This window comes from Bos indicus, chromosome 29, assembly GCF_029378745.1.
Source record: "Bos indicus isolate NIAB-ARS_2022 breed Sahiwal x Tharparkar chromosome 29, NIAB-ARS_B.indTharparkar_mat_pri_1.0, whole genome shotgun sequence".
In the NCBI taxonomy this organism is placed as follows: Eukaryota; Metazoa; Chordata; class Mammalia; order Artiodactyla; family Bovidae; genus Bos; species Bos indicus.
The window spans coordinates 50,156,487-50,167,144 of NC_091788.1; the positions used below are offsets into that span (position 1 = coordinate 50,156,487).

Genomic DNA, 10,658 nt, shown 5'->3' on the forward strand with positions numbered 1-10,658 from the left:
GGGGCAGGTACCGCCTCCGCCCTGGGAGCTCTGGCCACCGCAGCCCACCCAGTCCTGGAGCCCACTGCCTGCCACCTGCCCGTGCTGGGCTCCGCACTCGGCGAGCAGCCTCCCGCTGTCGGGAGCGCCAGCGCTGGGCCCGCCCCGAGTCACAGGGTAGCCAAGCAGGAGGGCCCACAGGAAGGTGCTCGCAGGACGGAGCCCAGTCCCCGCGCTGCAGCAGCAGGGCCGGGCAGCAGGACTGGCCAAGGCCTCGGGCGGGCTGACGTCCCTCCCTCGAGGCTCAAGGCTCCGGGGCCCTACACATCAGTCACGGGGGCCTCCCGAGGGCAAGGGCAGGGTGGACAGCCACTCCATCACCACTGCGGCCTGGCCTCCCCACCAGAGATCTGAGTGCAGGGCCTTCGCAGACCACGCCGTCATCCCTCAAGAGGAGGCTGAAGGCGGCCTTGCTGTGACAGTCCTGTCTGGGCCTGCCAGGGTCATCGTCCCTGATGTGGGGGTGGACAGGGCCGGGGCAGGCAGGAAGGAGGGCCAGGCCTCCTGCTGGGCCTAGAGAGGGCCGGCTTGTTCCGTCACCAGTTTCCAGGGGGAGACAGACCCCAGCCCCTTGAGGCCCCCAGGAGTCTGGTCCAGGACCGCCCCCCAAGCCCCTGTGGGGGCCTGGGGCCTGGGGCCTGGGAAAGGGCAGCTGGTAGGAATGGGCTGCGTGCACGGGGAGGGAGGCCCCCCAGGCTCCTGCGTGGACCAGGGCCTCAAGGACAGTGTCTCTGGGCCCCAAGGGGGCCTCTGTGACGACAGCAACAACAGACGCACGCTCATCTCAGGGTGTCGCTCTGAAAGGGCGAGGAGGAGGACTACTGGCCTGGAGACGGCCCTCCCAGGACAGCCGGGACCCCCAAAGCCCGCGTGTGGCTCCCCAGTGCCAAGCCCCGGCACCGTCTGAGGGCCTTCCCAGGGCGGCCTGTGGCCAGGGCGGCGCCGGACCAGGGCAGGGAGGCGCAGGCGTGGGGATTGGAATCCTTTATTGACAGGCGCCAAGTCAGCCTCAGGGCCCCCCGCGGGCTGCAGGGCTGCCGGGCGGTGGCCGGGGGTGAGGGGCCTAGGACTCGGTCTCGAACATCTTCTTGCGGCCCTCCATGCCCGACTTCTCCTCGATGTTCTTCCTCCAGTCGCCCACGTCCCGCAGGTCGCGCTCCTGCAGGTGGGACAGGGCTCAGGGCGGCGCCCCGCCTCCCTGACCCCCACGTCCGGCCCTGCAGGCAGGCCCCCGGGGCTGAGCCTGCCGCCGCTGGCGGGGGCACCCTACCTTCTCAGTGTCCTCCTTCTTGACCTGCTTGAGGTTAGCCCTCAGGTCCATGCACACCTTGTGCTTGGAGCCCAGCAGCGCCTTCAGCATGGCATCGGCCGACATGCGCACGCGTCGCAGTGGGGGCCGCTTGAACTTGCCCCTCAGGTCGAACAGCTTCTGGTTCATGTCCTCCAGCTGCAGGGCAGGCAGCAGGGCTGGGCGGGCGGGCGTCGGGGACTGGGTCCCGCCACCAAGGCACCCCGCTCCCCTGGGTCCCGCCGTCAGGGCGCCCACGCCCCGGGCCCACGCGCCTTCCCTGCCCCTCGGGCGGGCGTCGGGGATGGGTTCTGCCGCCAGGGCAGCCGCGCCCCAGGCCCCACGCGCCTTCCCCGCCATCAGGGTGCCCGCACCCCTGGGTCCCGCCGTCAGGGCGCCCGCGCCCCGGGCCCATGCGCCGTCCCTGCCCTCACCTCCTTGGTGCTCTTCTGCACCCTTATCTCCATGTCATACTTCTCCTCCTCGGCCGCGTCGATCTTGGCGTGCAGCTGCCTGCAGAGCTCCTGGCGGCGGAGGTCGCGGGTGGGTGGGCAGGCGACCCCATGCTTGGCATCCACCCGCTCTGACCACCCCGCTCGTCCTCCCGACCCAGGGGGAGGCCGGGCCAGGCTGGGGACGGGGCCCACGATGCGGGGGGCCCTGGGTACCTGCACTTCAGACATGGAACCGGGCAGGTGCAACGGCGGGCAGTGCTCCGACAGGTAGTTCTGCTTCTCCGCCTCCCGGCGGCCCTCCTCCTTCTCCAGCTCGGTGGCCGCGATCTGCAGCATGACGCTCTGGGGGTGGGGTGGCGGGCAGCGGGCAGTGAGGGGCGCAGCTGGCCAGGCCACCGAGCCCCCGGGCCGCCCTCCCCGGGCCGGCACCTACCTTCAGGTGCTGCCTGCGGGCCGTGATGGCCCTGTGGCGTTTCTGCAGGGCAGGGGAGAGGAGGCGCAGTCAGGGCCAGCCGGTGGGGGGTCCCAGCACTCCGCACCCCTTCCTGCCCACCCGGCCAGCCCTGCGTCCTGCCCGAGGTACGGCGGGGCCTGGGCCTGGTGGGCGGACACCAGCCCAGGACACGAGGCCGCATTGGTGACCCTTTGCTGGGGCAGCCCTTCTGGTGGGGAGCGCTGGGGTCTGGAGAAGAGACTTCAGACAGGGAGGGCGAGAGGAGGGCAGGGGAGACCCTCGGGCACCAGGGGTGGGGGCGGGGTGCAGCCATGAGAAAGAAGAAGCGACTCCCCGGTGACCAGGCCGCAGCCCCACTTCCCCTGGCCCGTGGGAGGGGCCAGAGAGGAGGCACTTCCTCTGTTTGCCAGTGTCTTTGTGGGTGGGGTGGGGCAGTGTCACCCGCAGGGTGACAGGCAGTCTCCCTGGGCCCTGGAGCTCCAGCTTCAGGCCTGTCCTGACTTGAGGGTCCCACCCCCTCAGCGTTTTACCCCAAAGCCGGTACTCACCTCCTCACTGTCCCCAGAGGGCGGGCAGGGGGTGGGGGAGAGAGAAGAGAGGTTAGGGCCATGGGGCTGTGTGATGGGACGGGTGGGCACACGGGATGGCCAGGTGGGGACATGCGGAGACCCCCACCCAGCACTGGGGGGTGGGGGCCCTGGGGGCAGCGGGCTGAGGGTTACACTTACTCCCCCATCGTGCGCTCCTGAGCTGATAGCCTGTGGGAGAGAAAGGTGGGGGGTCAGGGCCCCTGCCCGCCAGCCCTATACCCAGTGGGGCCAGGAGAGCACCAACCCGCCCCCCACCCCCACCTCCTTCAGGGCCACGTCTTGGAATTCCCCAGGGCGGTGGGGGGGGGGGGGGTGGGCAGTAAGAGGAGAAAGTGTGCCCGAAATGTCCCCGCGGGCCTGGAGTTGCTGCAGCTGTCCCCACGGGAGGGTGGGTCTGGCCAGCACAGGTGGCTGCCTGAGCCGCCGGTTATTTTTAACTCTGCTCCTTCGGCTTCTGACCCAAGTGCACACAAGATGCTGCCCCCCGGTAGGGCCTGGGGTCCCTCACACTGTGAAGTCCCCTTCCCACAGCCCACAGCTGAGGCCTGGCTGTCACCGTGCCGTCCAGGACCCCATGCCACGCCAGCCCCCTCCAGAGGCATCTCCCTGCAGCCCTCTGCTCTGCAGAAGCCCTCAGACCCCGGACCCCCACCCTGGCCCTGGAGAAGTCCCTCTGCGAGCGCGCCCCAGACACGCCCGTGCTGGCCTCGGCGGGCCGGGCCGGCCTCACCTCGCGTCTGGGCAGCGGTGCTGGGACCGAGGTCAGGCCGGCAGCGGCGAGTCGGGCTGGTGGGTCCAGGGGAGGGCTATAAATGGCCTCCCCCGGGCTGGGCCCCCGCTCAGAAAGGGCATGGAGTCCTCCTCAGACCAATGGGGGCACAGGGACCTCCCCACCTGCCCAGCCGCCTGGCCTGGCCCAGCCGCCACCGCCGCCGCCATCCAGGCCAAGAAGTCTTGGGAGGGGGTGCTGAGGCTGGGTTGGTCTATTTAGGGCGAGGTGACGACTTCGAGTTGCCTCCCTCGTATCTTGCAAGGAGCCTGAGGACAGCGTGATGGCCTCAGCAGCCATGGTGCCGGCTCAGAGGTCAGCCGAGGGGTCACTCCGGCCCAGCCCCGTCTGCCCAGATTCAGGGTCCTCTCTGGGGCCCCTCGGCTTCCCCAGGCCTCTGGGCCCCCGGGAAACAGCAGCCTGCTCACACTCTGCTGCCCACAGTCCCCTCTAGCCCAGTGGGCGGCTTGGGCAAGAGCTGCTCACGTGCTCCCTGCCTCAGGCTGGACCAGAGGCCGTGTCTGGGGCCTGCAGCAGCACTAGGGGCTCTGGGCTTAGGGTTGGGGGACTGCCCTCCAGGGGCTGGATCCCACCTTCCTCCCAGAACAGGACGGAGGCCCCAGATGGACGTGCAGCCTTGCCCGACCACCCTGCCCCTGGGCTGGCTCCCCGCACTGCTCGGAATATGTCCTTCAAACTCAGGATTTCGGCGCCACCCGCCTGGGAACCTCTCCCTGACCCGAAGGAGCCCAGGGCCCGCCTGGCTGCTCAGGCAGGCCCAGCTCTACCCTCCTCACCCCAGCCCTGGGCCTGCGGCCCCCCGCCCTGGCCCCCACCCAGCAGAGGCATCCGGACGACCATGACTTGGCATCCTCCGAGCTGGGGGTTCTCGGCCATGGGGAGGGTCAGGGAAAGCTAAAGCCGTCCAGATGTGTGGGGATTAGAGCCGCTTTCTGGGCCAGGCTGAGCCCCCAAAGGCCCCAGGGTGGCTTCTGCAGGCGACTACTGCCCCCTGCTGCGCGTGCAGGGGAGGCCTCGCACCACCGTCGTCAGTTTGGGGGCTTTGTGGGAGACTGGGGTGGCCCCAGGAAGTGGGGTTCCCTCCGCCCACTGTCACCACCCCCAAACGTCTGCCTCTTGCCCAGTGTGTCCCCAGGGGCCCAGCTCTAACTGTCTAGTCACAGATGGGGGCCCCATCTCCTGGGTCTTCCCCGTGGGCCTGGAGGGGCCCCTTTGCCCTCACTCAGCTGTCAGGCGCCAGTCAGAGGCCTCAAGGCCTGGCTGAGCCACGAGAGGAGACCCTCTCCCTGTCCACGGGAGGGGCCGTGACGGTGTCAGGAGCCCCTGACCCTGCCATGCCTGCGGAGTTCAGGAAGGACACATGATACAGGGGGGAGGCGTTTATTACGGCGGGCCCTGGGGCAGCGCGCACGGGGACACCCAGGCCCAGGGCTGCCCTCAGCAGCCGGGCAAGGGCAGATGCAGGCGGGACTGCAAGGCCGGGCCTGGCCCACCTCCCTGGCTGGCTGCAGGCGGTGCCACTGGGCGACTGGCCGCCGGGCCTGGGCCAGCATGTCTGCCCAGCGCTGGGAGTCCAGCAGCACCTTGCGACAGGCTGGGGCCGCAGCTGTGGGCCCCGGGCCCAGACGGCCAGCACCAGATCCACGCTCTGGGTAGAAGCAGGCAGAGGTGTGGGAGGAAGGGGAGAGAGACAGTGGTCAGTCTGGCCCTGAGTGAGGTACCGCCCCCCCCCGCCCCCTCCTCCAGGCAGCCCACCTGGATCTGGCTGAAGGGCACGAGGAAGGTGAAGGCCTCGTTGTAGTAAGGGGTGGCCGTGCCCTTCCTGGCCGATGTCTTTCTCTTCTTCCACTTTCTCTGGTTCAGCAGGAGCTGGACCTTCACGTAGGGGTCTGGGAGAGCGAAAGGGGTCAGAGGGCCTCCCAGGTCTGAGGGCTGAGCCCTGGGTTTCCTCTGTCCACGTGGAGCGGTGGGTCCAGCTCTCACCTGCCAGCGCCGGGCTCAGGCCTCGGGCCTCCAGCACGACCACGGTCAGCCGGCCGGAGCCGGGCACGTAGCGGAGCAAGAAGCAGAGCTCCTCGGTCTGCTCAGGCTGCGGGTGGCACGAGAGGGCCTCAGCTGCCCCCCAGCACGCGGAGCCGGGTGGGAGGGTGGGAGCCGGGGGCAGGCGGGCTCACCTCGGCCGCGGCGGGTGGGCCCAGCGGGCGCCAGAGCTCCAGCACGTGCTGCAGGTCCACGGAGCCCAGTGGCAGGCTGAGCGTGCCCAGTGTCCCGTGCTGGGAGAGGCGCCTGTGCCAGGAGCAGCAGCTCGGCAGAGCCGCCCGGCCACCCCGCCCAGCCCCCCGGGCCCAGCCCGGACTCACGTGGAAGGAGCAGGTCTCCTCGAACACGGGGCACAGCGTGCCAGGGTGCACCTTTGTCTCATGTGTGCGCCCGGCGTCCGGGGACAGGCTCAGGCGGGCAAAGGGGTCCGCTGTGCCGCCCGGGGTCCCGGGCCTCAGGTCCGCAGCCTGCTTGAGGCCCACCCTGATCTAGCAGGCAGGGGCCCCTCCCCGGTCAGCCCTGCGCCACCCAGCACTGGGCGCCCGCCCTTCACTCGTCACCCCTCCAAAATCCCACGCATCCTCTGGGACCCCCTTACCTCCTGGCTTCCAGAGTCATACTCCAGGGACAGCTGCAGGCACCCCACTGCTGGGCACCCCCAGGTCCAGATGCCACGTTACCCAACTCCGGCTGCACCTGAGTGGTGTCACGAGAATGCTGACCGCTGTGTGGGCACCCTGTGCCCATCGGAGCCCTCGCCCCGCAGGCAGCAGGTCCACGGCGGAGCAGACCTCCAGGCCACTAGAAGGCCACCCTTCTCTCAGCCCTGTGAGACTGGCCGCCATGCCCCCCAATCCACCTCTCAGGCCACGGCCTTCCTCCGGAACCTCTGTGGCTCCCCGTGGCCCGAGCCCCTCACACCTTTGTTCGTCACCTCCCCTGCGGGGAAGGCCCCCACCTCTGCCCTGGGCAGACCAGACCACCCTGGGGGCGGAGCTGCCCCGGCCCTGGCCCACAGGGATCTGGGTGCCCGCCTCTCACCAGGTGGGTGGTGGTGGTGAGCCCGGTGGTGCCCAGGACCACAGCCTCCTTGTCTCTGGGCCTCTTCCTGTGGCGCCCACGGCAGCAGCAGCAGACGGTGCAGAGCAGGCAGGATGTGAGGAGGACGCCCGCTACGATGGTAGCGGCCACGAGAGCCCAGCGGAGCCCTGGGGTGGCGCAGAGACGGCCTGAGATGCCACTGTGGACAGTGACCGCCCCCCACCCCCTGGGCCGTCTGCACTGTCCCCCACAGGCCCCCAGACTCACAGGGATAGGGGTAGCGAGGTCCAGTGTGAGCCCAGGCGTGGCTGTGGTGCCCACCGGGGTGCGGGCACTGTGGGTGTCTGGAGGGTGCTCCATCTCCTGGTCCCGCTGCCTTGGAGCAAATGGCCGGGGCGGTCAGGTCACTCATGAGGGTGACCCATGGGGACCTTGCCCACCATCCCATCTGCCCAGCAGCAGCCAGCTCGGTCTGCCCGGGCACGGAGGCTGTCTGGGGTGGCCAGGGCGAGCGTTCCGAGCGGCGCCAGGTGGAGGGAGGCTCTGGGCCCTGGCCAAAGAGCTGGCTTCGCCCCTGTGGGCCCAGCCTTCCAGCCACCACCCCCTCCCCAGCCCCGCAAGCAGGCCCAGCCTGGGCAGCCCAACCCTGCCCCCACCGGCCTCCCGAGAGCCTTCCACCGCCTTCCTCCAGGAAGCCCCTTCCCACCTGGCCACTCTCCCTGGGCCCTGGCTCCCTTGAGCCCACCACGGTTTGCTGGTGACACGGGCGGAGCGTGTTCAATTGTGGGTCACCAGCCCCAGAGCAAATGGGGGGCCGGGGCTGTGCTAGGATCACGGGGTGCAGGAGGGGTGGGAGTGGGGCTCGGACCCCCAGGGTCAGCAGGGGTTCCTCTGGGCCAAAGGACGTGCCACGAGGGGCACAGCGAGGTGGGGGCAGGCAGGGCAGGGTGCAGCCGGGCGCGGCCGGCATTCCTGCCCGCCTACCTGTCCCCGACCCTTCAGCAGCTCTGCTGCTGAGGGGGTGGAGGGCGGGGCCGGCACAGCCCACCATTCAGGAGGAGCACGCCCACAGGGACCCCCACAGGGACCTCCACAGCCCGCACACTGAGACCTCAGGCCATGAGAGTCTCCCCGCAACAGCTTGTCCTGGGCTCCCCTCCTCCGGGGGCACCGGCGGCCTCGTCATAGGACCCAGCCCAGCCCCAGCCCCCCAGGAACAGGCAGGCATCAGAGCTGGACCTCACACTACCATGCCCCCCACCCACCCTGCTGCAAAGTGCGGGGAAGGTCGGAAGAGGGCCCCACTGAGATCTAACAGTCTCAGCGCCCCCTGCCAGCACCGGCCCAACCTGTTGAAGGAGGGGCCACAGTCAAAGCAGGGTGTCCTGTCTGCGGGGGTCCTGCTGCACAGCCTGGCTGTCTCCGCTTCCCCCCGAATGCGCCTGTCTCGTCCCCACAAGAGCTGTCCAACCGCAGCGGGCAGGCCCCAGCCCCCGGGAGCCACCCACATGAGGAGGGGACGTCAGGCCAGCCGGGGCTCAGAGCGGAGGCCGGGCTTGCTCTAATTCCCGCCGCTGCCAGCTTGGTGAGCTCAGGTGTGGAGCAAGAGGCCGCACGAGCCCTGCGTGAGCCCCACAGTTGTGGAGCCGGTCCTGGCTGGGGGGCCACTGGTGAGGCCCTGGTGGTGGAGTGTAGGGGCGCTCGGGGTGCTCACAGGACCGGGCGGCCCCTCTGACCACTCCTGTGCCGGCTGGTGGAGTGCCCTGGGTGGGCTGGCCAGAGCCGCAGGCCCGCAGGCCCGCAGGCCCCTGGAGCAGCCCTGCGGTCGACGTGGAGTCCCAGCTCCCACGTGGGGCTGAAAGCCCACCTTTACCTGCTGAAATGTCAGAGCCAAAGTGCGTCCTGGGGTTAAGACAGCTTCCTTCATGATTCTCATGGTTGAGAATACGGGGTTGGTGGTCATTGTCAGCCCAGAATTCCCATCTGTGTGTGTACCTGTGTGTGTGTGTGGGTGCATGTGCATACTCGTGAGTGTGCATGCGTGTGCCCTCCCCGCACCCCGCTTGGCTGGTGTCCTCCTCCTGTTTGACCGGAGAGCCATGGACCTCGAACCGCCGGGATTTGAAGAAAGGGGAGTCCCAGAACTGCAAGAGGGGCCTGGGAGCGGACCCGAGAGGACTGCGGGCCCCTGGGCACACCAGCCACGAGCGATGGGGGCCCTGAGGCCTGGGCAGGCTCAGGGTCCCCCTGGACTGCCCGGTTCCCGCGGTGGTTAAGGTTCCGGCCTGCGTGCGGCCACCAGGTGGCGCTGTCTGCTCCACCGGCCGGGCTGGGCCGCCAGCCTGTGTCCAGGCCTGGGGTCCTGGGGTGCACTCGCGGGGGCCCCAGGAGGGCAGGTGGCCCAGGGGCGGCCCCATGGGCCCCGCTCAGCCCTCCCTGTCCCCGCATCGGCCTCTGGATGCCCTCTCTGCCTGGGCAGTGCCCCCCCCCAACCCCCGACCAGCCACTCAGGAGGCAGGAAGTTCCTCCTGGAGTGTACCTTCTGCGGCCCTGCTGGGGAAAGCCTCTGGGTGCTGAGGCCGCTTTTCCCAGGAAGCGGGGGCTGGTGTCTCAGCGGCGTCTCAGCCCCCGCCACCTCCTCCATGGCTCCCTGCAGGCCACCCTGCTCTCTCCCTCTGGGCAGTGTGCATCCTCCTCCCCACCTCCCGGCACAGGTCCGTTTGCTCCCCCAGCTGCCAAGCTTTCCTCCTGCTCCATGACCTTCCCACTGCCGCCCCCTCCCCATCCTGCTTGGCCTCGGAGACCTGAGTGAGCCCCCTCCTCCAGGAAGCCTTCCCCGTCACTCCGGGCCCTGGGACCCGCAGGAGCGACGCTGGGCTCCACGCTGTGTCCTCCCCCAGTGGGGCACGCCCGCCGTCCCTGGGGGAGGGCCTCCCTGTCAACCTGGGGCCGGGCACCTACCGAAGCTGCGCTGACTGACCCCTCCACCTTTGGTCTAACTGGAATGCTTGATTCTTCCCGGAAACAAAGTTTCTGTGCACCTCCGTCCAGAAGAACAGGATTCCCCCGGACTTCGGGGGCGGCAGGCCCACCCGGCCTCCACACACTCTCACCTGACGTCTGGCCTCCCGGCCTCCCCCTCGGCCCTGGGCGCTGGAAGACAGTGCCCGAGCGCGCAGCTTTGCTCAGCCTCCAGTGGCTGGAAACTCTGCTTGGGGTGGGGTTGGGGGGTGGCGGGGTGTGGGAGGCAGGGCTTCGGGGAGCCCCACCTCAGGGCCGGAACTGCTGGCCCTCAGGGGCCAGGAAACTCCCTTGGGAGGAGGGCCCCTCCCAGGCCCCCACCCACAGGACTCCCCTGGGGCATCGCAGGTCCTCCCAAAGGTCCTGCCGGGGGTGGCGGTGGCCCTCTGGGCTGACCTTCAGGTGGGACAGTGGAGAGATCGGGCTGCATGAGGTTTGTCTACACCGGGGGATGTGTTCCTAGTCAGGAGGACGCCTGGGTTTGGAGGCGAGCGACTTTCTGGGTCCGCTGGAGCTGAACCCGGGGGCACTTGGCACCCAGCAAAGTGAGCAGGGCCAGGCGCCCTCCCTGGGGACTGCCCGGGCCTGTCGGCCCTTCTGTTGCTGGTTTCCAGAGCCCGGGGAGCCTTCTGGAGGCCACTCTATTCGAGCCTCTGGCCCTGGCTGTGGAGGCGGCGGGTGGAAGTCCTGCTCCACTCTACCCTCCGTGCCTCCTGCTTCAGTGGGCCCAGCAGGGCGGGTCATCGGAGCTCCACTCTGCTCTGGCCAGTTTATCTGGTCCAGTCACTCCGGGTCTGGTCCCTCCCCGGGTCCAGCTCCGACAGGCCCACCCAGGTCAGGGTGTCTCCCAACCCATTATCAACCCACGGCCGGACGTGGGGCTGGGTAATGCTTAGCCAGCCCGCAGGGCTCGTTGGGCAGGACTTCCGGGACACTGGGC

The 10,658-nt window shown here is 69.4% G+C and overlaps 2 protein-coding genes across 2 annotated transcripts; both read right to left on the minus strand.

Annotated features, from left to right (window-relative positions):
* Positions 1 to 1,008: 1,008 nt before the first annotated feature.
* On the minus strand, positions 1,009 to 2,375 carry TNNI2 (troponin I2, fast skeletal type). Its single transcript, XM_019955157.2, has 5 exons — positions 2,216 to 2,375; positions 1,996 to 2,124; positions 1,762 to 1,851; positions 1,310 to 1,486; positions 1,009 to 1,198 (listed from the first exon to the last, which is right to left on the minus strand). The coding sequence occupies exons 2-5, from the start codon at positions 2,116 to 2,118 to the stop codon at positions 1,103 to 1,105; spliced, it is 486 nt and encodes a 161-aa protein (XP_019810716.2). The 5' UTR covers positions 2,119 to 2,124; positions 2,216 to 2,375; the 3' UTR covers positions 1,009 to 1,102.
* Positions 2,376 to 4,851: 2,476 nt separating this feature from the next.
* On the minus strand, positions 4,852 to 9,900 carry SYT8 (synaptotagmin 8). Its single transcript, XM_070782654.1, is given in 10 exon segments — positions 4,852 to 5,204; positions 5,207 to 5,264; positions 5,372 to 5,505; positions 5,600 to 5,705; positions 5,791 to 6,144; positions 6,255 to 6,298; positions 6,301 to 6,352; positions 6,698 to 6,864; positions 6,949 to 7,069; positions 9,659 to 9,900. Coding segments are annotated over 9 exon segments (1,299 nt in total). The 5' UTR covers positions 7,058 to 7,069; positions 9,659 to 9,900; the 3' UTR covers positions 4,852 to 4,929.
* Between the last annotated feature and the right edge of the window lie 758 nt (positions 9,901 to 10,658).

Bases quoted from the DNA above. Each gene is read 5' to 3' on its own strand.
- TNNI2 (XM_019955157.2), bottom strand. From the start codon at position 2,118: ATGCTGCAGATCGCGGCCACCGAGCTGGAGAAGGAGGAGGGCCGCCGG. The intron at 1,852-1,995 runs GTACCCAGGGCC...CTCCGCCGCCAG, and splicing joins GTTCCATGTCTGAAGTGCAG to GAGCTCTGCAGGCAGCTGCA. The intron at 1,199-1,309 runs GTAGGGTGCCCC...TCCCACCTGCAG, and splicing joins AGAAGGAGGACACTGAGAAG to GAGCGCGACCTGCGGGACGT.